Source organism: Ixodes scapularis, unplaced genomic scaffold (genome assembly GCF_016920785.2).
Source record: "Ixodes scapularis isolate PalLabHiFi unplaced genomic scaffold, ASM1692078v2 PGA_scaffold13__105_contigs__length_92229423, whole genome shotgun sequence".
Taxonomy (NCBI): Eukaryota; Metazoa; Arthropoda; class Arachnida; order Ixodida; family Ixodidae; genus Ixodes; species Ixodes scapularis.
This window is the reverse complement of record NW_024609839.1, coordinates 89,612,308-89,638,594: the sequence shown is the minus strand read 5'-3', so window position 1 is coordinate 89,638,594 and position 26,287 is coordinate 89,612,308. Positions and strand designations below refer to the sequence as shown.

The 26,287-nt window shown below is 45.3% G+C and overlaps 1 protein-coding gene across 1 annotated transcript; it reads left to right on the top strand.

Annotated features, from left to right (window-relative positions):
• On the top strand, nt 1-25,166 carry LOC115311868 (beta-alanine-activating enzyme-like). Its single transcript, XM_029970732.4, has 7 exons — nt 1-95; nt 2,844-3,033; nt 6,925-7,154; nt 11,947-12,044; nt 13,746-14,123; nt 15,890-15,981; nt 23,953-25,166. Exons 1-7 carry the CDS (start codon nt 1-3, stop codon nt 24,181-24,183), a joined length of 1,314 nt encoding a protein of 437 aa, XP_029826592.4. The 3' UTR covers nt 24,184-25,166.
• Nucleotides 25,167-26,287: the final 1,121 nt, after the last annotated feature.

The following is a 26,287-nucleotide window of genomic DNA, read 5'->3' as shown; positions in this document are numbered from 1 at the left end:
ATGGCTTACACAATGTGGACTTCGGGATCAACTGGAGAACCAAAGACGGTGCAGGTGCCCCACTGTTGCATCGTACCTAACGTGCTTCACTTTAGGTAATAGTACTCTCCCATCTCAATACTTTTTATAGAGTGTCGAAATACTCAGGCTTTGATCTTCCCGACATGCTGTGCATTATCTCTAAATTCAAAGTACCTAAAGAGAAAAAAGGCAAATGAAGGTTATGAAAAAACTAAGATTGAAATCTTCCCAGGCTCTCTATCGGAGCCACGCCACGCAATGCATAACTTGCAAATCCAGCAGGCTGCCTAACAAAAGCAGTATTTGGTGCGTTTTGTTCATTCATTCATACATTCATTCATTCATTCGTTCTTTATTTCTTCCTGCGGATTTGGTCCGCAGACCGGGGGGGGGGGGGGGGGGGGGGGCTTAAGGCAAAAATAGTGAATCTGACAAGGTCTTAGCTCCCTCTTGGCCTACAACACGTGACATAAGAACAAAGTGCTCACAAGACAAACACTTTCAATATGAGTTATAAAAGTCTATACAGAAAGCACAAATAAGCACAAAAAAAAATGTCATACCAGTGTACGAGTCATACCAGCGTACAATAGCTTTTTCCACAATATTGTTCTGGAATAAAATAAAAATTAAAGTGCAAAAAATATACGTAAATGTTCAACAGAATATCGAATTGAAATTAGAAAACAGAGAAATACCGAAGAAAATAACATCTACACAATCAAGAAAAATATCTCTACGCATAAGTGAGAAGAACACATAAAAATATGGGCAAGTTTACGATATAATCTGAGAGGCACAACAAAAACTCAGAAACTTTTAGCTGTTTATAAATTCACATGGTATACGGCACTCGATGCAATAATCATTTCCAGTAGAGTAAAACCCCAAAACAACATTCACAGGAAACAAAATCACTGGTAGCAAGATACTCTATAATATTTCGTTTAAACTGCGGTATAGACACTCAATAACTAATTTCAAACTCCTCGCGACTTCGGAAGGTTGCAATTTGAAAAGTGAAACTTTGTCACCCATAGTTTCTTCTTATACAAGGTAATTTGCGTTTCGGACACTGTTATACACTGCTGATTGTTGATCATAGGGTGTCAGGTAGGATTGATTCATATGGATTATTTGCAGCAGTTGGAAATAATATATCTGATTGACCTTCAGAATATTATGTTTAAGAAAAAGTGGATCAATGCGCAAGTTTCTATATTCTCAGATGTAGTTTCTGTTCATTCTTAAAACTTTTTGTACAGTTAATAATTTCATATAATCTAAAGTGGTTGTCGTACCCAATATTAAAACTGCTTAACTTAATTTGGAGTAAAATAAAGTAAAATATATATTCGTGTGTAGCCAGAGCGGAACAGTTATTTTTTGTATTTTAACAGAATGCCAATAGTTTTACAGAAATCGGCATTTAGCTCGGCAGTATGGCTATTTCAGGAATGATCTTCCGTAAATCAAACACCAGGAAATTTTCGCTCACTCAGTTGTTCCAATATCGAGTTTAAATTTTAAGTTTTTGGATTAAGTCTTGTTTAAACATTATGTATTTAGTTATGTTTGTGTCCAATTGAAGTTCAATTATTTGTAGCCATATTGTAAGAGCTTTAATAGATAAAAGTTTGTTGTGCTTTCAACTTTTTGTTTAGTTAAGCCACTAAAATATATGCTTGACTCATTAGCTTACATGATTACTTCCTGCGGACCGGGTATCATTGTTAAATCATTCATGTATATCAGAAATAATAAGGGGCGTAGGGTGGATTCATGGGGAACACCGTGCTGTATTTTCTCTCTTGGAGGAGGGTCTTTTATTGACGGTGACAAATTGATAACGATCAGGCAAATAACTCTTTATTAGTGTTAGCGCTGCACCACAAATGTCATATTTCTCAAGCTTCCGCAATAATATTTCGTGCTGCACTGTATAAAAAGCCTTCCTTAGGTCAAGAAAGATTCCCACAGTGTAAAATTTATTTTTCTTAAAATAATTTTTTTTATTTTAGATGCCAAGAGCTTGCTCTGTAGACCGATGTCTTTGAAATTCATCGTCGCCTAAGATTATGATATTGTTCTTAATAAAAAAAGCCTTCAAGCCTATTATTTATGATGGTTCCAAATATGTTTTGAAAATATACACAAACGGAAATATGGCTTTTGATTTCTCGTTAAAGCAAGTAAAAAAAAAAGAGAAAAATATCGCTTCGTTCGTAAATTCTAGCTAATCACAAAACGCCTGAATTTGTGTGTAACCTCCCTTTTAATAATTTATATCCAGTCGGTGCTAATACGTTTGAACAAGCTCGATTGAAGGTGACTTATTCTAAAAGTGAGATCGATAAGACATCTTGCATTCAGACCGCTGTCTGTTTATAACGGAAAATGCGTTTCCCACCAAACTTGTTTCGAAATTATGCTAATGAAAACTCCCTTGTATGCGGTAAATAAAACCTTCGAGATTACGTTTATGCATTTCTTAACTCGACCATGACGTCAATTGGTATCCGGTTTTAAGGGGTGGAAAAAAATATTAAGCCAAACTTGGTGGCTCGAATTCTCACCGTTCTGAAGACGTCTACTCAGCTCTGTTAAAACACAGTAACATAGCTAACACATCATAAAAAACGCAGTGTTCGCTAAAAAACACGATTTTAGAATTAGTATCTGCGCACAGGACTCGGGCATGTTTAAAACATGTGCGCTCCAAACATGTCTAAAGAACATGTTGTTATGACCGACGGTTTTACGCACTTTTTCATCACGGTCTTTCATGTTTCCACTTTAAAAACAAAATATTGTTTCTGCAGGGAGATTTTCAACATCACGCCGGAGGACGTCATTTGTGGGCCGTGTCCTCTGACCTTCGATCCCATTGTGATACAAATGTTCTTGGCGTTGACATCGGGAGCGACCCTACTCCTCCCGTCCGATGTTATCGGGGAGAGACCTTCAGAGATTGTTAAGCTTGTGACGGCCCACAAAGTTAGCTTCCTGCAGGTAAATATGCCTTTTCTGATGATTGCTGCTTAGATGTTCGCAGCAGTAATCTGCTACTCATCTGTACGTATTCAATCCATAGTCTCCGCAAAAACAAAGGACAGGCACAACGAAACACGAGACAAGCGTTCTTAACTTGTACTAGCTGAGAAGAAAAATGTCGCAAAAACGATACTCGTATTGCACATTGATCAAAATGGTTAGTCTTAATATATCCGTGTTCATCGTCATTTACTTTTTTAGCGACAGCTTGAAAATTTAAAAGAAAGATTTACTAACAAGAAAATGCGTTACGTTAACTGGGTCGCCAACAAGCAAAATATAGTTCTTATTTAGACTGGCATGTACGTTAAGCATTATATTGTCACATTATGTTTTGGTGCTGCAAAATTTAACAAAAGTGTCCTGCAATTAACACCGGTAGATGTTCGTTCCTGAAAGATGTGCTTTAGAAGGTTTGCTCCTTGAAGAGAGGTTTGGTGCTCTGTCCTTTTGCGAGGCGACGTGCAGGATGCGGAGATTTTTAGAACTACACACATCTTGGCCGGGGAACTCTTGGACCAGAACGGGGACTGCATTAGTTTGCGCTGGTATCAGAAACAAGGACCGGCCGCACACGTCGCACGAAGGGAGTTGTCCACGAATGTCCTCTGAAATATCGCCGCTGCGATGTGAACGAAAATAGAAGTGACGTTATCTGGAAAGTCATTAATATTATTTTAGAGCAAAACGGTCAAGAAAACTTTATCAAAGAACTTGTAATTGAAGGAAATACGTTGACGGGGTAAATTTAGGAAATACATTCCGTGACTATTTTACGGATCTATTTTCTCCCGTTCAATTAGCAAGTGGTGGCTTGTGTTTAACTCAAAGCATCGCAGAAAATTAGTTGTTATTTTATACCGATAAGAATGAAGTACTTTGGGCGTATTTAAACCTTAAGAAAAGTAAATGTATCAATTTGTGGAATACAGGTGCAGCTGGTAAAAAACGTGATTGACATTATTACGCCCTGTCTCACGCATATTTTTAATTTGTCGCTCTGGACTGGTGTTTTTCTTAGGGGTATGAAGATTGCGAAGGTATCTGTTTTATATAAGTCCGGAAATAGAAATATTATGTGCATTTACAAAACAATTTTCAATCTTGCCCGTTTTTTTTTTTTGAAGGCTTCGAGAAGACTCTACATGGAAGACTTAACATTTATTGTGAAAAAATGCGATACTTGCTGATTTTCAATATGGCTTTCGAAAAGGTCGCTCCACAGAACTGGCTTCTCTACAGCAAAAATAAATACTCCAAAGCAATATTGCAAATAAAAGTGTAATGTTGCGGAATTGTATTGATTTCTCGACAGCCTTTGGCCGGCTGAATTATAAAATTTAACAATAAAAACTTACTTTTTATGGAATTCGAGGGCATTCTTTTGCAATATTTCAATACTGTATAAGCAGCAAACAGTTGAAATAAATGGGTTTTCTTTCATTACTGAAACTAGTGCGAAAGGGGTACCTTAAGGTGCTGTTTTCGGACGACAGCTTTTTAATTTGTTTCTAAAAGATATAGTCGCCATTGCAAGTAATACCCGATTTGTCATTTATGCCGACGATACTAGTATATCTGTTTCTAGGGAACAATATTGATAGGTTGGTTTCCGATGCAAAAATCAGCTTAGAGAAGCTTAGTTTGTGAAAAGTTTCCAATTTATAAAAAAAAATTAAAGTAAAACAAAAGCCGTTATCTCTAAATCAAAAGGTGCAGTGTACAATGCTACTGCAACGTTAATATTGAATTCCTTGTAGTTGTTGAAAAAATTTCGGATCACGAAAACGGGATCACGAAAACGGGATTGGTTCGCAAAATCATGACGTCACGGACACGCTTAGACGCGATTGACATTGCTTTCCTCGCGGAAGATTGGCATTTCCATTAAGGAGCATTTTTCACTCCGTTATTGAGTTGTTACCTACTCTACGCGGCGATGCTTGTATCCACCACTGATGGCGTTTAGAAGGGAAGTCCCAGCCTTGTCTTCTGGCTAGTGTTGGATGACCACACCAGTGTGGGATGCCTTCGAGGCACCATAGATGTAATGCTTGAATCCAGCATAAAGCAGCAAGGCAGCGTTCGGTTATGCGCAAGTCCCGGTCAGTTTGCCAGCATCAGCGTGGTATAGAGCGCCTAAAAGAAGCAAAAATCTGAAAATTATAAAACATGCAGCTTTTTTCTTTTAGTCTTATTTAAGCAATAAGAATGTTTTTCTTCTAGCTTTCTTTCTCGTTGACATATTTCTGTCCACCAATATGATCAATAAAATCCTGCCGGTTTAGCGTACGCGAGCAACGTGGCAAAGCGTAACTACGCGCAGCCGAAACGCGACCAAACTCACTTTTCTATTTTGCTCACCAGAGGTACTCCCCAAACTTGAAAGCAGAACAGTATCGCGATTCAAATGTATCGCAATAGCATCTCGCAGATATTTTTGAGTATCTGCATCTCTGCATCGAGAAACATTTGAGAAATGTATTTGTATCTCAACGGTGAAGTACTTTTACGAGGCATGCATTTTCTCGCGATACTTAGTCACGCTTAATTATTTCGATGCATTCTTGTCAAACATTTACTGGTGCAAAGGGTTCTAAAATTTCAAAATTTTTCATTTGAAACCGCCATATAACATCATTTAAACGTGTGTCTTTGTGTCGGGGAAGGGGGGGAAAGATTGCCTTGCACAATGCACAAAGGAATCAACAAACTTGAAATAAAAGTCGTTCGAAGAAAGATCAGTTGGCTCAGTCGTTTCTCCCAGGTCTCTCGTTTCCTGTAGATTCCGTGGGCCCGCTTTCTTGTTCAATATCTTTTTCTCGCCCTCACCCCTCCCCTTTTCCAGGGTTACTCGGAAAAACTTTAAACCAAAGTTTACGACGCACCCTAGCATTTCAAAGTTACCGGTTAATGACCGACGACCAGTTCGCGCTTTCCACTTTTCGCCCGCTTCCTCCTCTCCCTCCTACCCTTTCCACCCACGCCCGCCCCTCTTGGTCCCTTCTTTCCATCCTTCGCTTCCCTCGCCCGAAGGCGTGGAGAGGAGGGTCTTCTGCCTTGCAGAATCTCGAGTCTGGTCGTCGGCCTTTAAGTTATGTTCCAAATAAGAAAGGAGGCAAAGCAGGGCTCATTTCGGGCAGACCACGTCTACGTCTTCTACGACTCCGGAGAAACTGATTCTTTGTCTTTTCAGGAAAATCAGAACACAAAAATGTGAGGGCGGAAGTTTTTCGCTTCGTTGTCGAACACCACAAATGGTGCCTCAATGCTCCAGAATTTCCCTTCCATCAAGGTGGTATTTATACATTTCGGCACCGGTAGAGAGGCTTTTTTTTTTTCTTCTCGCTAGTCTGGTATTGCGACGAAATCGTCGGTGCCGTGGTGATAGGCCCTTTGAATTATGCTACTGATGCTGAAGTGTAAGCAGTTCACTTTCAAAGTTAGCAAATTCGTTTTCTGATCAAACAAACATTTGTATCGCTTGACGATTCGAATGCTCCAATTTCGCTAATATTTCATACTTGCTATACAAATGAGGTTGTTTGAAATGCACTTCGTCATTATATTCATACGCGCAGCATGGCGTAATTAAGGGGAAAAAATATTCAGTATGTATCTGTATCTGTATTCCGGGATACTTTTTGCACACTTTTTTAAAAAAACATCTCATGCATATCTTGTTGCGTAAAAAAATCTACCTCAGTATTTTTATATTGGGCCTTAAAATACACGTATTTCAGTATTTTCTGTTCCGGCATACATTTTTGGAGCACTTTTGCCAGGCCCTGCTTAAGAGCTTCCGGTTTATACATCTAAAGCTTTATTAAACTGGTCATTTCCGCGTAGGCAACTCCTAGCTTCTTCTTCACCATCGGAGCCGACATCGTGAAGAAATCCCTGCTGTCCCAGGACACGAGCCTTCGAATCCTTGTTCTGATAGGCGAAGAGTGTCCTCCAGTTAGCGTGCTCAAGCGCTGGAAGAGCAATGGAAATGCGACGGAGTTCTTCAACGTGTACGGCATCACCGAGGTGTCGTGTTTTGCCACCTGCCAAAAAATTGATTTCGGAACAGATGGGTATGTAAGCACTTTTTTCCTGATCAATTCCTCAGCAGCGCTTCAGCAGGTTTATATAGGGCGGTCTCGTACGTGACGTACAATTCGGGATGCAAAATTTCCGAACATTTTGAAAGTCGAAAAAATTAACGAAGAAGTGAGGGTTTATTTCTCTTAGATATTAGAAACAGTAAAAATTTGTTTCACCAGGAGTAATCCAGGAAACTTTTGAAGGATACCGACATAGATCACCAACGGCAATAATATTGTGAAGTGTTAGGCGGTAGCACTATTACATTATATTATTTTTTGAAAGTTGACGAGAGCTTTGTCAATTTAGCAGATTTTGCACTACGCATCTGGCAATAGAAATAAACTCTTCATCATATTAAATGCCGCATTGGGTTTACTGCAATGCTTAACTAGTAGCCACCATTCGTCCATTTTAATGTTATGTTACGCAAAAGTGTGTACATGTGGTGGTGCAGAAGCAGAGGCACGGTTGCATGTTAAGGCCAAGTCACACAGTTGCGTTTAACTCCGACCGCCTAACCGCTCATTCACACTGCAAGCAGATCCGCGTTCGCGAAGCGGTTGCGAAAGCGGTTGTATAAAGATCCAGCACAATGTTTCGCGCACTCGATTACATCAAGTGCGCGTGCAATTGTACTGTATCTTTATACAACCGCGTCCGCAACCGCTTTGCGAACGCGGATCCGCTTCCAGTGGGAATGAGCGGTTAAACAAAGCCGGTATTTAAAGTCTTGTGGCGGCCTTGCACCGGCTGCGCTGCTTCGGAGCCGGTGGTAAACCGTGAGGAACGGCTTAAAAACCACTTTTTAGCCTGTACAGTTGTACAGGCTAAAAGTTGTACACTTCGAAACTGGGGGCCTCCATCAGTCACCACTTCTTCGGGTAGTCCAAACTGTGCGAAGACAGCCATAAGTTTCTCGACTGTCGGGGGTGCGGTTGTCCTCTACGACCCTAGTCTACACTGCACAATTGATCTTTGCTTCTGTCTACAGCCTGTCGGCATTCTTCCGACCAATGCTACTTCTTTTCTTTCTTTAAGAATTCATACAAAGGTCCCAGTTTGGCAGCTAAGTCTGGGAGGAAACGAGCATAAAAAGCTAGCTGCCCCACAAATGCCTTAACCTCCGTCACGTTACTCGGTGCGGGTGCCTTTTTGATAGCCTCTACCTTCTCAGGGCATGGCTTCAAACCCTGGTCACTCAACAAGTATCCCCAGTAACGCACTTCGCGTACAGAAAATTGACACTTGTCCTGATTCACACAAAGTCCATGTTCCTGAAAACGTTTCAACACTTCCAAGACTCTCTGGTTGCAGTCATTTTGGTCTACGCCACCCACAAGTACATCATCAAGATAGCATGCTACCTTGGTTAGGCCTAACAAAATCTTATCCATTACACTCTGGAAAATTGCAGGTGCAATCGAGACTCCGTGAGGCATACGTAAGAACTCAAACAATCCTAGGTGAGTGGTCACTGTGAGCAGTTTCCGCGACGCTTCGTCAAGGGCTAACTGCAAGTATGCAGTCTTTAGGTCCAAAATAGCAAAGATGCCACACCCCCGAAAGTTGTTAAACACCTCATCTACCCTCGGTAATGGGTAGTGATCCACCGTCGCCTATGGGTTTACGGACACACTTTAGTCACCACAGATGCGAACTTTACCCCTTGGCTTGGGAACCACGACAAGGGGTGTTGCCCATTCACTACTTTCTACAGGCCTCAGAATGCCCAGCGCCACCATTTTCTCAAGCTCACTCTCTACTTGCTCTCTGAATGCGTATGGCGCCACTCTGTGTTTACAAAACACAGGTTGAGAGTTTTCTTTCAGTACAATCCTTGCCTGAAAACCCTTTATTGGCCCCACTGGACCTTCAAAGACGCTAGGAAACGACCTTTTCAGTGAGTCTGTCATCGTCTCGTTCTCGATACGACCCACGCCCGACCAGTTAATTTCTAACTGCTCGATCCAGTCTCTGCCTAGAAGAGCTGGCAGCTGGGCATTCGCGGATTTTACCACAATCAAAGGTAACTTTTCGCTTGGTAGCTCCCCGTTTTTTTTACATTAACGCTAGCTACACCCTTAATTGGCACTAGAGCCCCGGTGTACGTCCGGAGACGGATGTCACTCGCCTCAAGGGGCACGTGAGAAAACAAATTCACATACATTCTTTCTGGCATCAAAGTAACTGCTGAACCAGTGTCGATTTCTATCGTCACCGGTTTTCCTTCCATTTCCAATACCTTCTGGAATGCCGCAGACGCGTCATTGTTCCGCATACAGGTTACGCTCCAAGGTCCGCGCTTAGTGTTCGAAGTAGGCTTAGGCTTGGCCCTACACACCGCATTAGTGTGCCCCTGCTTCCCGCATTTTAAACACTTTACTTTCAAAAACGGACACTTCTCGGAAGCATGCACGGTACTAGCGCATCTAAAACAAGGGCCTACCGTACGCTGATACTGGACCTGTGGCGATGCAGTGGCGGAAGGTGGACACCGGGAGTGTCCTTCACCATCACCTTGAACGCGGTGCACGTCCATCGAGTCCGGAACGCCGGGCTGTCGTATCTCGTCCGTTTTGCGCAGAGAAAGTTCTGTGGCCAGGCCCACCTTCAGAACTTCGTCGAAGTAATCGTCGTCGAGCTGGATGAGTGTCCGCTGTACCTCAGGGTCGTGACACCCCGCAACGAGCCGGTCCCGAAGAGCCTGGTCGAGGTAGTCCTTGAACGCGCATGTCTGGGCGAGCTTCTTGATAGCCAAGGAGAAGTCCGCTAGGCTCTCGCCGACCTCTTGATTTCTCCAATGGAACTTCGTGCGCTCTGCAATCACTAAGCACTCGGGCGCGTAGTGGCGTTTCAGCACCTCGGAAAGTACATCGTACGATTTCGATACCGGCGATTCTGGGACGAGCAAGGTTTTCAGAACCTGGTACGACGCTTTCCCGATGTAGTTCAGCAGCGTCACGGCCTTGTCTTCCGTCTTGACAGCGTTCACTCGAAGGAAAATCTCGAAGCGTTCGAGATACTCGTCGACGTCGTCCTCCTCCGGCTTGAACTCCGTGAACTTCGGCATTGTGCTGTTTGCCACGTTGTTACTCGGTTCGTTCGATCTTCCATCCCATCCTCGTCGCCATTGTTGTGACGCGCCGAAGCGCCAAGGAACAGAAGCTCCCATTCAGAGGAACAGCACACAAAGAACAAATTTAATATGGCGAAGACACATTTTACCGGGCAAAGGCCAGCGCACCCTGGTGGTGAGAATGGGAACCTGTTACATGGCTTTATGCATACACAACACAAGCCTGTCGCCAACATTCCAGGTCAAAATTTCGAGATGCCGAGTGCACTGGATAAGGAGTGGTCAGCTCGACTCCTCGAAAGGCTTTAGGTCTCCCCGCTAATTGTTCGAATCAGAGTTGGACGTTCCGGCGTCCTTGCGCGCGCCCCAATTCTCCTCTTCCTCAGCTTCTCGACAACTTGTAGCTCTCACGCTTTCAGCAGCGCCCCTTGCGAGCAAAATTGAATATTTTTAGGTCGCTTCGTATAAGATTTGTGCGTGCGCAGCAAAGACAAGGACGAAGTGAGGACAAGACGCAACCGAGGAGCAGATTGCGCGTTCATACGCTCCCTCGCGTTGCGGAAAGGCGCCATTAAAGAAAAGCATGAACATGGCAGATAAAAGGAATACATGCTTAGCGTTTAAAAGTAAACATTTCGACTGAACTCCGCCTGGCTAGGTAAGTAATAAGACAGGGTACTTTGTAGACTCTAACCAATATTTTTAATGTACACGACGTTTCGAAGCCGGCTCGGTTCCTTGATCACGGGTGGCTGTGTGTCGGCCCAAAGGTAGCAATCTGTCGTTGTTGTTTTCTTCTTCTCTCTCTTAGCATTGTTTTCTTCTTCTGTTTCTGTCAGTAGCGCATTTTAGCCCCTAGATATAGCTGCTTGGCAGCGTTCCGTTGGATCGGTTCGGATTGTGGTTAGTACATTGTATGTGTCAAGATTCTAACAAGAGACGCTTTCTCCAGTTTCCTTCTCTATCGAGGATGGAACTGCTGTCAAAGCCGATGACGTAGCCGGTCTTCTGAGCATGTTCCGCCAGCGCGTTGCCTTGGATGTCTTTCTTCTTTACGTCATACTTATGTCTGCGCAGACGTTCGGGAAAGTTCTTTGGAAAAGCTCAGAAAACCGGCCATGTCATCGGGTTTGACAGCAGTTCCATCCTCGATAGAGAAAGAAACTGGAGAAAGCGTCTCTTATTAGATACTTGGCACATACAAATGTACTAACCACAATCTGAACCAATCCACCGGAACACTGCAAAGCAGCTATATCCACGGGCTAAGATGTACCACACACAAAAACAGAAGAAGAAAACAATGCTACGAGAGAGAGAAGAAGAAAACAACGACAGATTGCTACCTTTGTGCCGACACACAGTCACCCGTGATCAAGGAGCCGAGCCGGCTCCGAAACGTCGGGCACATTGAAGATATTGGTTAGAGTCTACAAAGTGCCCTGCTCAGCGTTTCGATAGAACATTAGGCCGCATTTTGTTTATTTTATTTTCATTTCTTTTTACGCTCATAAACAAGCGCTGACAGACTCTTGTATCCGAACATGGCTCGTGCATAATCGGACGCTACAGCGCCACCATAATATATGCGCCTTGCAGACGTCGAAGCCAAGATTACATGGTCACGTCTTTTAGATGCGCTCGCGCCCACTGTCCGAGTGCAAGAGGCCTACTGATTGAGAGGGTGTTCGCTCTATTCACAGCGCTGTCCCCCTCGGCGATCCGTTAGATGGAACCTTACTCGAAGTGCGGAACGATTCAGGGGAAGTCATTGAAGAAGGGGAAGGCACGCTTTTCATCGGTAAGTGTTGTACCATCGTACAAGTTAAAATATGGTTCCCAGACGCTCGGAACCGCTTTCCTTTTTTTAAGAGTAAGTACAGTCAACATCCATAACTATGTTCGGGGGCAACTTATCTTGGCAGTGCAGTCAAAGCTAGGAGCACGCGTGCCCTCTTCCCTTTTGAGCGCTGATTGAAGCTGTGAGCGCCAGTCCTCACCTTGGGAACGTCAAGAAACGTTGTCTCCGAGTATAGGCTCATTTTTCAGTGAAAGGACGTGGCGTCTTTGAGCTTATTCTTCTGCTATATTACGATCTATATATATGCCGCAATTTGTTTTACAATACTTGCATCGTCATGCCGTTCGCTGCCATTAAGAATGTAGGGACTTGTTAAAGTTCAAAGAGCAAAAAAGCACGAAAGAACAAAAACAATGGGTTCAATGAACTATTTTTTAACTTTGCCAGGTGAAGAACTCAGCTTGAATTCTTTACATTCAGAAAAAAAACTCGAAGCTAGTGCAGGTTTCCCATCAAATATCGTTCATAGTATGAGTCATTCATCATAAGGAGAAATAAAAATAATATTTTCCCAGCTCGTCCACGAAATCATTGTAGTAACGGAGTACGATATTTACGTGGTCCATATTAAAGTGGCATGACTGTATTACGTTTGGTTTACAACGTCTTGTTTTTCAAACAATGAAGTTGAGCATTGATATAACTTTAGGCCCATTTACTGTTAACTGCGTTCGGCAATAAATTCCTCCGAAAATTATTCCAGCGATTGTACGTTCGCTTACTTATAGATATTATTTATCGTATTCAACTTGATCCCCTCACTGGAGATAGTTCAAACAAAGCACAAAAGGCGGTCCAAGTTTGTACTACGACGATTAAAGGAACCTCTTGGATAATACTGCCGACAGATGTTTCTCTGAGATACTCGGCTCCTAAATGTTCTTAGCAAAACATCGGTTCCAGTCTTCCCGCAGGTTACTCTAAGCTTCGCACGAGGTAGGTCAATGAGCCTTTCCCAGGGTTATCTATGACCATGCGTACTGTTCTTTTCTTCTTTTTCTTTTTTTGCGGGCGTTTATGCGCGTGCGTGGTAGTGTAAAACGCGTTGTCCGCCATTGTGAATGGCGGTTATGGGACGGTATCAGCAGTCAATAACAGCATGGAGCCGAGGGCACCCAAGTGTTTCAACTGCAACACGCCGCAAATATGTTCCGTCTTCTTTTGAAACAGTGGTACAGACGTAATAGCTATTACGGGCTGCAACAGCATAAAAATACCAGACAACAGAGCTGCTGTCTATTGCTGTCGATAATATTTCAGCAACTTTCCCAAGTCTTCATTTAAACAAACGTCTCGTTATAGGTTTTTAGAAGGCCACCAATCACGCTTTCTAATTTGCCGGTAGACGGCGCTGACCATTCGTGAGGAGCCTGACTACCTCAGGAAACTAAAAAACCGTGAATCAAAACGTTTTCAATAAGTAAAGCAGTTTACCTAATAAATTGAGAGGAATGGTGACTGAAATTAAGGGGCGGATAACGGTTAAAAATGATTAAACTCACTTAGACATCATTTAATCTGGAGCTAGAAAATACTATTTGGCTTGGTGGCGCAAGTCACCGCCCGATTCAAGGGGTGCATTCATCCAGTCATCTATCTAAAAGATCAGTTCGTTCAGTTATTGTGGACTCGATATTTCAGGTGGAACCAACCGCCGGTGTCTCGTGGGCAACGAGACGTGGCGAGACGTCGACCCGGTACTCTTTCGAGACTCTGGCGATCGAGTGAAAAAATGCGGGAACGTCTTGACGTTCCTAAATAGGAACGACTCGAGCTTCCAGTACAATGGCCGGAAGGTGCGCGGTGGTCCCGCGACAGCCATCCTGCTCCGCTCGCCTTCCGTCGAAAGCTGTCGGACCCACTTCTCGAAGGAAGAAAAGATGCTGTACATCTTCGTCAAGCTGTCGCCCGGCTGCCTTGCCGAAGACGCCCTGCCCTCCCTGACCAAAAGCATCGAGACGGAGTGCCTCTGCCCGTTCGAAATCCTCCCGTTGAACTCGTCGCCGATGAACACACACGGTGAGCTTTTTGGGATGTCCGCAGTACCGCAAAAAGGAGCCCTCCGTCCGTGGCCCATGGAAAGTTTCTACTTTGTTTCTTCGAACTTTCTAGCGGCTTTTGGCACTGCCACTACACCATACAAAAGACAGTCTGCAGATACTGTGAGCGGCCTTCGTCGCATGAAGGTTCCGTCAAGATGGGGTGTAAAAAAATCTTTCTTGTTGGAAGCATAATGTATGAAGCAAACAAGTTCCGATCAATTCAGTCATCAGCGAAAACCGTGTTTTTTACACAGTTTGGACGGATGTCTTGTCTACGGTACCTGGAACGCGCCTTGGACCGATGTGTTTAGCGTCTTATACCTCCCGCCCATCGGTTTGAAAGTGGTCCCTCAGACGCAACAAATGACGTCACGGAAGCCGGCCTGTCGTGCTGTCAGATGTCGCGATCCTGGCGGTTGGTTTTAAAAATGCTAGCGAAAAAAAGGAGCGAACGCGAGCTTCACTGTCGTCGCGGCGACTTGACTTCTGTCTGACGAAGCTTCCGTGGTCTGTGAGGCTGGAGGGCGACTTGCAGCGAAGCAGGCGTCTCTCGCATCCACCAACGCTGTTCGGACGCCGCCAGGATCGCGGCCCTCGACAACATGCACTTCCATGACGTCATAAAGCGGAAATCGAGGGACCACCTTTTTTGGACGCGGTAAACACATCAGAAGACGCGCGTCAACAACTCAAGGAGACTACTATTCTGTGTACTGGACTAAGCAAACATATTCAAACAGAAGACGTAGTAGTACAAAGGTGAAATCAGAATCTCAACAATAACAAAACAAAAAAAAACACGAGTTTAAGCAAAGATGGTTTTGGGTAAAATAGGAATGGTAAAAGCTACAAGTACAAAGAATAAATTCCGGTTCTTCTTGTATAGCAACGACCACTGCGTCCTCTGGTATTTCGAATCTCATTTGAATGCCCTATCTTGTTCTTGTGTTATGCGTTGACAGCATTCAGATACACTTGCTTGAATACGTAGACACTCTAATATTCATATTATTCGTGAATTGAAATACAAAATTATCACACAAATATATGAGAAGTTTAGAACTCTTAAAATATGAAATAGTTTGCATGTCTGCAGTAATTCCAACCCACATGCCTGAAACTTTATCACTGTAATTTTCTGTAATTTGCACTAAACCAATACTTTCTTTTTTTAAGTAAAAGTCGCGCTTGGCACTACGTGCTGCCTCTCAACGTCAGGCCTTGAGTAACGTTATGTGTATCCGGCGCCTGGTCGAATTCGGCCATTTTTTTTAAGAACAAACAAATTCGACGTTGGCCTCAGACACTGTAAGGCCGGTCTACCTTTGAGGTATGGCGACACTGGTTTACGCTGTTGATAGGAAATATAGCCACGGCAGTACGACTGCTCGTCTTTAACGTGTATCATGCAGTAGTGATGCAAATCTAGATCATAATATTTTGTCAAGCCCATGTATTACGCTTATCGCGCTTACTATAGGTTTGCTGATAAGGTCTGTTTGACAGGGTTAAACGAAACGATGGCTGTTGCCATACCCTTCTTATAGGGCGGTAGCTCGCGCCACCTAGCCTGAGAGCATTCGTACCCCTTCCAATGGGTGTTTGGTGTTTACCTTCCTGGTGCGAGCAGTGTCTTAACTATAGTCCTGGTCGCTTTATAAAGCCGAGATATGAACTCGGGCGACATTTTTAAGGGATAACGTGTTGTGGCATTGAAACCGCTTCTTGTTCGTTTGTCCACAGGGAAACTCGACCTTAAAGCGCTGCTTAAAACAACTTCAAAGAAGATGAATCATGCTGCTGCATACAATCGGCTTCTGTCCACCTTGTGGAAGGTAAGAAATACGTCCATATAAATAAATAAATAAATAAATAGATATTTGTTTAAAAAACCGTGACACCTAGACTACTGATGTTTCTGCAGTACAGTTATGCGGCCAGTGGCACATAGAATAGGGGAATAACTGTCATGATAAGTCGGCAAATTAACTTCGTTTATTAATGTTTTATTCAGAGAAAATAAAAAAAAATATTCTGCCAGGTATATTGTCACGGGTGGTGACCAAAAGAACAATAAACACACAGAAAGAAATAAACGTTTAATATGGCGAACTTGTGCCAAAAATAAACGGGTACAAAAGATAATAACAGAGCGTCGCGGGCGTCGAAGTCGGCGTGGCAGCAGAGTCGAACGCTGGTGCGAAAACCGACTCCGCTCGCCTTGCGGAATCCCTTATGTACCCTCGTGGGTTTCTGGATCGTTCGGCGTAGAAGGTTCCGCGCGTAGAACATTCTAACCTCGAATCGCAAGACGGTTCTCGAATTCACCAGAACATCACATTACAGTGTCAACAAAAATGCGTAGCCGCGGCCAGGAATCAAACCCTGGCCTTCTGCGCGTAAGGCAAGCGCGATTACCGTTAGGCCACGCGCGCGCTGCCTACATGGCCAGCTGCGCGCGCGGCAATATGTTCTTGCTCTAACATCATAAAAACCGCTGAATCGTAAATGATCGTGAGTCTGTGGGAGGCGCGGTAGTGCGTTAAAGATAGCACTCGTGCAGCAGGCACAGAAAAGCCGCACAGGTACGTTCTCGCACCAGCAATCAGGCAGCCAGATTTGTTGAGTACGCGAGTGAACTCAGGAGAAGCGTCGGCTCCAGGACAGCAACCTCTGTTGATGATCAACCTCGAAGAGTGAGTTCCCCTGGTCAGAGGCAAGGAGGAGCGCCTGTACCTTCAAACTGTAAAGAAAGCATGAAGGTCCAGAGGGTAACACAGGTAACACAAGAGACTATCCATGAAGTCACTTACCCTTTACCTCGCACCTTTTCCTAATGAGCTCAAACCATTATTGGCGCATTGAGGTCAAGATCACAGGATCAGAATCTATCAGTTTAAAAATAATTGGCCCCAGCAGACGCGAAAGTTGCGTTTGAGGATTCTGAGGATGGAACAATGCGCGCATTCGGAAGAAGGAAGAAGAAGCCAACTGGGCGTAAGACGTGTCTTTTCGATCGTCCGAAAGCCAGCCGGACCAGTGGCACAGACCATGTCTTCGATCGACATGGTGCTCAGGCTGCTCAGTTACAAGCTGGACCGCAGGCTGAAAGGCTCCAAGGCCCGCTTTCGTAAAGACCGGCGCTCGGCCAACACCGGCGCCAACCCCTGGAGCCCGCCCGCGGGGGTGATGGATTCCCTGCGTCGCCCGTAATTCGGCCGGCTACTATGCAAGTCGGACACGCGAGGAGCCCACTCCAGGTGTTTGAGACCGGCCTGCTAGAAGTAAGGAGCCAATGACAGCACCGCGAAGACCACAACCGCGAAGAATGCAATTAGGCCTAACGCACATATCCTAATCATAAGCACTCTCATCTTGTATATTACATCATCACATAATCCTCTTCACTAGACGCGGCACCACGGGCCTCCTTGGTACGGGCTGTTGCCTTTCTGCGGTGCCGCGGCTCTCCTGAGCAAATAAAGATTATTATTATTATTATTATTATTATTATTATTATTATTATTATAAAAGAAAAGCAAGTTGGTTCATGACCTAAGAAATTAGGAACAGCGCGCAAAAGGACAAAGACAACGAGAGTAGAACACGGGAGGAGCGCTCGTCCTGTGCTCTACTTTCGTTTTCCTCGTCCTCTTGCGCGCTGTTCCTAATTTTTTAAGTTTTGAACGAGCTCTGGAGCAAACGTTAAGCCACAGTAGGCAGAAAAGTGACTTTAGTAAAGCCCAACGTAGGTCAATGCTTCTCAATAAAACCAGCAGTATCTAGCTTCTTTGGCCAAGGGAGTGTCTGCGCTTGCTTGAAAACTTGCTGATACATTTGCATGTCAAAACCTCCTGAATTGGCGATTACGGAAGATGTTCCATTAGAACGTTCCGAGCGTTGGCGTCACAATCCTTTACTCAAGAAACAACTCTATCTTCAGACAAAGGTGGGGTCAGTCTGTAAAATTCGGAGGACGTCACCAGAACTTTGCAAGCTCTAAGCGTTATATGCCATTCAGGAACACGAAAGAGAAAAAAAAAAAAAAAAACGGACAATAAGGCGCATAGAGGCGGCCATACTTGGGGCTGTCCATTTGGACTTTTGTTTGCATTTGGAGGTTGCGTTTTGCTCGTGCTTTATCTCCAGTTATTTTATTCGGTATCTTGGCTCCAAGTATGCAATCGGTTCAGGTTTTTCCTCGAGATTAACGATCTCTAGTTCCGTATATTGTTCCGGACATATTTTTTTCCAAGGGTTGAAAAATGTGTTTGAGATGCTGAGTACAAGATAGTGAGAAATGCACTTAGATAGAGTAAAAAATACCTTAGAGGAAATGTATTTGAAAGACGCCAAAATACTACCAAAAGTTCTTCGAATACAGAATCTTGACTATAGTATTTCAAACAGGCACAAGTCTGCCACAATGTCTTGTTTTGACAAAATTAAGCTTAGGTAGACATTGGTACTAAAAAACCGTTTCTTTTTTTTTATATTGCCGCGTGCATGATCGAGGAGATACGCGTCTTCGTTCATCTAGAAGATTCGCGTACACTCTTACGCCGTGCGTAAGGAGGCCAGAATGACCTGGTCAGTCAGCCTCGCCCTAGCTCTTTCTCGAAGATTATATTCGAGATGACGAGCATAGGAGATAAGCAGCCGATCGCTGCATTGCCGATTCATATCCAGCGATAGCCAGCTTTTACACCGACGTACCGTCGCTTGCTCCTTCCTTCGTCCACGCTAGCTGCTGGTCTCTCGACGTGTGTCCTGCTCTCTTCCGTTTCTGGCATAAGTTCGTCTCCATTAAATATTTAGTTCAATTTGTTTTCTTCCGACTCATTCTCTCTTTCGTGACATTTCTGGTGGAGGTGCGGGGTACCGCGGCCTACAAAGCGTAATCCTCCAAGGCCTCGCACCGCAAGCCCAGCCCCCGGCTCAAGAAGACCGTCCGTTGAGACAAGCGAGAGCAGAAAAGCCGCCACCCCAAAAAATCTACCGGACCTTAAGTGGAAGATCAAAGCAAATATGAGCTCCCGGGACCGGCAAACTGAGACTCCTACCCGCTTACTCCCCCGTCGTTTACTTCCCTGTCACCCCTGCACACCGACGCCTTTCGAAGGCGAAATCCACGAGGACGTCGAGGACTGGATCTAACACCACGAGCGCGTTGCACGCCACAATGGATGGACTGCCTAGGAGTACATGCAGAACCTCTACTTTTCGCTGGAAGCTACTACGAGGAACTGGTTCAAGAACCACGAGGCTTCGCTCACGTCGTGGGATATCTGCGTGGCCGAGTTAAAAGTGGACCTTTACAACCCAACACCCGATGACAGCGGGCGGAGGATCTGCTTCAAACGCGGATTCAGGCACCCAACGAAAGCGCAACCAACTTCGCGTATGATGTATGCCTAAGTGCACGTGCCGACCCGCATGCCACCGACGAGAAAACGTGGAGCTTTCTCACGGAGATTCGTGAAGAGCGACATCTTCGGCAACCTCGTCCGCAACCCTCCAAAGATAGTTGACGGGTTTGTTGCCGAAGCAACAAACATCGCCACTAGCATCGGCTCAACGACGTCTCAACTTTGGCATCGGTCCGCTCCGAGATCAGACAGCGCCGACGAGCTTCGCGAGATCATCCGCGACGTTGTTCGCGAAGAACTAAAAAATCTGGTGCCTTCTGCCGAGGATCGCTGTCCATCGACAAAGTCGTGCGAGAAGAGTTTCAGAGAGCCGTCGAACCACCGGCTCCTGTCAACCCTGCGCCGCTCCAGCAACCGACCCTGAGCTACGCCACCATAGCCCGACGATCGCCGACAGCAACCCGCCAGTACCAACACCCGGTGCCCCCTCGGCGGAAAGCCCCTACGCCGCATTACGCTCGGTGCACTGGGGAACAAGCTCCGTACGTCCGAGCCGAACCTCCGGCACCAAGGAAGTCGGACGTGTGGCGCACGGCTGATTGATGCCCGCTGTGCAAGCACTGCGGCGAAGTCGACCTCGTGTACCGGCGATACCCCTACCGGCAGCTTGAGGTTCGTGGGTTCGCAATGAACGCCCCCCCCCCCCCCCCCCCACACACACACACACACATACACACACACGTACACCAACCGAGGAGCGGGGAATGAGCGCGGGACATCAAGGAGTACCTGCATCGCCCGCCGCCACCAGCACCCGCTTCCTCCGGAGATCCCTTTCGCCGACAGCATGACGTCCCTTTCGCCATTTCGTACTTCCCACCGAGACAGCTCTTCTGCCCTACCTCGTTGGAAAACCAAGTTCGGCAACCCCTGGAGGTGGATTTTCCAAAGACAACCGTCAGAAACATCCTCCAAGAATGTCGGATTGCCCCCACTCTAGCGACAACAAGCGTCGTCGCGGGATTTTCAGAGCCGACAGACAAGAAAGTCGTGCGAACATACCTTCAATTTTGCGCCTACTATCGAGCTTGGTTCGGGATTTTGCAAGGATTTCCGAACTGCTCAGAAACCTCACGAATGACGCCGAGAAGTTCGGATGGGCCGAGGAGCAGCAGCAGGCATTCGACGATCTGAAGCGAAGACTCCAGACTCCTCCTGTTCCTCGACACTTTGATAAGGATGCGGAAACCGAGATTCACACGGACGCTAGTAATGCAGGACTTGGAGCGGTACTGGTTCAAGTGCGAAAAAGCACCGAGCGAGTCATCGCCTACGCAATTCGGACACTGTCCACGTCGGTCAGAAATTACTCTACGTTTGAAAAATAATGTTTTGCAGTCGTCTGGGCAATCACGAAGTTCCGGCCGTACTTGTACGGAGCCCGTTCCGCGTAGTCACAGACCATCACTCGCTCTGCTGGCTTGCGAACCTCAAAGACCCTTTAGGGCGCCTCGCTCCATGGAGTCTCCGACTACAAGACTTCACCCTGACCGTAGTCTACAAGTCAGGCCGCAAGCACAGCGACGCCGACTGCCTGTCCAGGGCCCCTGTTGAAAGACCTTCCGGCAGCAGCGATGACGATGACGAGTGATTCGTAGGAGCAGTGAACACCGATGACATGGAACAACGTCAACGAGACGATCCGGAGCTGCGCGCATGAATCGAGCACCTGAAAGGGCGTGGGAGTACTGTACCGCATATTTTCTTACGAGCCCTGCCGACCTTTGCCATTCGACAAGGTGTACTCTACAAAAAGCAATTCGGGGACAACAACTCCCATGGCTGCTGGTAATTCCGACCAACATTAGAGAGGAGATCTTTCAAGCATGTCACGACGACCTCACGTCTGGATGCCTTGGTTACAGCCGGACACTGGCCCGTATTAGTGGAACTTTTTACTGGATCAAGCTCCCCAAAACCGTCCATCTCTACACCCGATCATGCCACCAGTGTGAGCAACGCAAAAAACCGCCAACGAAGCCGGCAGCTCTCCTGCAGTCAATTCCTCCGCCAACTGCACCGTTCAAGCAGATCGGAATGGATCAACTTGGTCCTTTTCCACTGTCGACCCTGGGAAACCGTTGGATAATCGTTGCCACAAATTATCTCAAGCGGTACGCAGAAATGAAAGTCTTTCCTTCAGAGAGTGCTGTTGAAGTCGCCAAGTTTTTCATCGAGTCCATCGTCCTACCGCATGGCGCTCCCGAGGTTCTGATTACAGAACGCGCATCATCGTTCATGGCACAGCAGACCCAAGATATATTTCGGCTCAGTCACATCAGCCAACGTCGGACCACTGTGTATCATCCGCAGACCAACGGGCTGATGGCTCTATGAACGTCGACGTAAAGCACAAGACGTGGGACGAGGTGTTACCCTACGTCAAGTTCGCCTTCAACACGGCGGTTCTAGAGACCACTGTATTTACACCTTTCGAGCTGGTACATGGTCGGAAGGTAACGACCACTCCCGACGCTATGCTGCCCCATGAGCCAAATGACAATGAGAGTGACGACGTCCAGGTGGTTGCTCAACGGGCCGAAGAAGTCAGCCAGCTCGCCCGACACCTGATTCAAAACCAGCAATGCGTCGACGCGGGCGGCTACAACATTCGTCGCAGGAACGTCCACTTCCAGCCCGGAGGAAGGGTGTGAGTGTGGACACCCATCCGTCGACGCGGCCTCAGAGAAAATACTGAAACGGTACTTTGGACCCCACAAGGTACTTGGTCGCCTCGGGGAGCTGAACAGCGAGGTGATGCCCGACAGAACAAGAAAATCATCAAGCCGCCCACCACGACCTGAAGTCGCTCACGTCGTGCGCCTCAAGACGTACTACGCACAATAAGGCTGTGAACTATGATCCTGTGCAACGTTGCAACGTTTGATAAAACTGTGTATTGCCAGCCTCCGCATTTTCCTATTATTTTGTTTGCCATGCTCTGATTTTTTTCTTTCTTTCACGTGGCATTGACACGATACTCTCTTTAAACGGGGAGTAGTGCCACGCTCCTCGGCGAGCGAGCACATGGGTGGACGAGTGGTTACCGCGCTTGACATTCGCGCGGGGGCCCAGGGTTCAATTCCTGGGAGCTCTTCCCGGAACATTCGAGGTCGACTATTCGAGATGACAGACAAGCATAGTAGGTAAGGAGCCGATCGCTGTATTGCCGATTCATTCACAGGTTATCTCTAGCGATATCCAGCTGTTACGCCGACGTACCGACGCTTGCTGCTTCCGTCGTCCAGGCTCGCTGCTGCTCTCTCGACGTGTGTACTTCTCTTTTTCGTTTCTGCCACAAGTTCGCCCCATTAAATCTTTAGTTCATTCCATTTTCTTCTGCCTCATCGTCTGTCATTTGTGATAATATTTGATCCAGGTAACGTCATGTTCTCAAACTCTGACGTTCTGTCTCAACGCTAGCGTCTTATTTCGATAAAGGTTCAGCTTTCTGCAATGAGGAGTTTTTGTATGCGGAGCAAAAACTTGGGTTCCGTGTTCGCAATCGAAGCCGGTACATTCAGGTACTTTATAAATTATAACTAGAGTTTCTTGATTTCGGAACTTATTTATTGTGAAATTCGAGAGATGCTTTTCGGAGTTTCTTTTTCGTCCTATATGCAAAGTTTTTCGGAATTTATTAAATATAATGTCCCGTCATGAAGGCGAATTTATTTTAATGAAACTATCGAGTGATATATGAATTAGGCGTTGGCGCCCTCGCCGTTGATATCCCTAATTATAAAACTTCCAGAAAAGTGCTCCTTAACTAGACGTCCATACCTTAAAATCAGAAACCTCTTGGCCCTAGAAGCTGGGAAACTCGTTTCCTTTCCATCCCATTCACCTATTCTGCCTGCTGCATCGGGTAAAATGCTTTAGTGATTCAAACTCACCAACTGCCCTCCCACCATCTCCAATAGAATATAGGAGCTCATACTTCCAGACCCTGTACCGAAACAATTTGTAGACTCAAGAACCAAAGATTTGGACAATCATTGGCCAATCACTGGCAATGGTTCTTTGGCCAGCGGCCAGACAGTGGCCAGCCATTGGCCGATGACTGGCCTCTCCCTGGCCATTGGCCACTGGTCACTGGCCATCACCCATCGGCCAAGCATTGGCTGATGCATGGGCACTCTATGGGCATTGGCCAAAAGACCATCGCAAGACATTGGCCAATGCTTGGCCTAAATCCGTGCTGCTACGTTTCTTACTTTTTTTTTTTTCTTTTTGACATCATGATCTCTAAACTCGGTGTTTATCCGATAAATCGGGATTAACGAAAATTTGACCGGTGGGTGTTTTTCGGAGTGTTTCGGATTTATACGAAAACATAAAATCCTATTTTGTAACCCTCGCAATATTACTGTGCAGAAATTCACCACCAGGACAACGGACATCATTGATCCACAGGAAAACTTTCTTCAGAACGGAGGAAGTACCCTGAGGGCTTCCACCATCTGTCAAGAGATGGAGTTCGCTACAAAGCGCCCCCTGCCACTTTTGGCCGGCAAGCTTTTGCATGAAACGTTCGGGGAAGTCAACGCTTACCTGAACGAAATCATCGAAGGAACCATTCCACGAGATTTCGGTTTGAAAGGTTAAGTTGCTTAATTAAAGCGACACTAAAGTAAACTTTGAGATCTTGTTTTTATGGCAATAATTCAATCGACGCGCGCCCTGCGTCTCTGAAATTATAATTGTGATCACGCATCACATTTTATGCAATTAGAAATACGACCAGAAATTCATGACACACCCTTTTTTCTAGATATCTCAGAAAAAGGGGCGCGTCGCAATGCTTCATCGCATTTGATTAGGCTAAAGTATAGCGCACGATTGTAATGTTGGATTTTCTAGGGTGCTTAGGGTGACTTGATTGGGGTTGCGCTATAAATAGACGATCTCAAAAACACTTTAGTGCTCCTTTAATTTGAGTGACTAGAGCCGTTTATGTTGCTTAGGTTGCATAATGTGGTTAGGACGCATAAGAAGCTTGGGTAGCATAGGCTGTTTACGTTACTTAAAGGGGAAGCTCTGGTCGGAATCAAAAAACAAAATAAATTACTCGTATCTGTTTATTTGCACGAAATATGATCACAGCCGAAATATTACGTAAAAGTGAAGCCGCGTATTCCCCTAAAATCACTTTTAGAGATGCACCGAGCTGCTCTTTAGTGAATGGCAGGCGGGTTAGCTTTTCGTCAAGGAACACTGGGTGGCGCATCCAGGTGACGTCACGTCGCTGTGAAGCTGCGGTTGATTCCGCACGTTGTACAGCGTACCACAGCACCGCGGTGACGTCACGAAGCGGCCGTACGGCTGATGATCAGGGTTGCCATCTCTCTAGCAGATGTATAGTTTCGGTTTTGCCGTAGACGTCCGAAACAAAACTTCGAGCCGCGATATTTAGGAAACTAAACAAAATACCGAGAAAAAAATATACTTTCTTAATCAGGGAGACTGCAGGGGCTGAAAACAGTCGTAATACCCAATTCGACAATTTGGGCAGGAGTTGCCCTTTAAGCTGCTTAGCTTCCAAAGAATGCTGAAGTTTCTTAAGCTTCTTAAGTAGATTATACTGCAAAAATTGCTTAAAATGCTATGGTGTCCTGTAAGTCTCGTGCAGACGCAATGATAAAATGCAATTCATAGGCAAAGAATTTCGAAATCGGCGGTCTCTCGAATTTTCTCCAGAAGGGCGTCTAACAGCTGTTATTTCAACTGTCGGTACGTTTGAACCATGATTTCCTTCTATGTGTTTCGGAAAAGAAAAGGCTGTCCCAAAAGCGTGTAATGCGAAAATATAAAGCGCTATATTTAGTGAACCTACGAAATTTGATTGGTGTATAATTTTACACCAATTCAGTATTCCTGCTAGTGCTATACACTTAGCGGGGAAACGCTTCCCGTCAAATTTAGCTTCACTTTCGACGTTAAGGAGCTCTTAAATAAACGCTCAGTTCCGCTCCAGCCAAGCTGCACAATCTGTCTCCCAACTTTATTCGTAGGAAATAGAGACATTCTTTTCTTTTTTCTTTTAATACATGCTGGATTGTTACTGTTTTCAGATATTTTAATTTTGTAATCTCCGTCTCAGGGGTTTTGTGCCAGGTTCAAAAAGTCCCGGGCTCGAGGTCGTGTCTCAAGAATGGGCTTTCTGAGAGCTTGGGTAACAGATACAATTTGTTGAGCTACCCGCTAGTGTCTGTGCGCTTCACAGATTTGATAATTGTTGTAATTGCTCTACTTGATACGTTGCATCTGCTTTCAATAAACGGAGCAGGAATGGTGGTTTAGGGATCGCGAATTGCCAGAGTAACTAAATGAGCTTCTGACTTGATGCATACACATGCTTATTGCCTAGTTTACTTGCAGTGCATTGTTATAATTTCTAAGAAAAGCTTCAAGCGCTATAACTGAAGAAGCCATCTGTATTTTTATCAATAAAACTTTTATTAACACTTCTACAATTTGAGTTTTTATTATTTATTTCGGTATATAAATACGTTTCACTTTGAATTTTGCATCCTGGGCATTTCTATTCTAGTTCATTTTAGGAACTGGTTGATAAAAAACGCATGTCGTAGACTCTCATTTAACTTTCAAACGTTCTCAAATTATTACAATGTAGTATGTCCCAAACTTGCAGCGCTACGCAAATTGACGATCTGTCGGACGCACGACGTTCCTTTGCCGGAGGTCGCCA

What these genes read in the sequence shown, in the direction of transcription:
- LOC115311868 (XM_029970732.4), top strand. Translation starts at nt 1, where the DNA reads ATGGCTTACACAATGTGGACTTCGGGATCAACTGGAGAACCAAAGACG. An exon ending in CCTAACGTGCTTCACTTTAG is followed by an intron (nt 96 to 2,843) that starts GTAATAGTACTC and finishes TTGTTTCTGCAG; the next exon opens with GGAGATTTTCAACATCACGC. An exon ending in TTCTGTCCACCTTGTGGAAG is followed by an intron (nt 15,982 to 23,952) that starts GTAAGAAATACG and finishes ATTACTGTGCAG; the next exon opens with AAATTCACCACCAGGACAAC.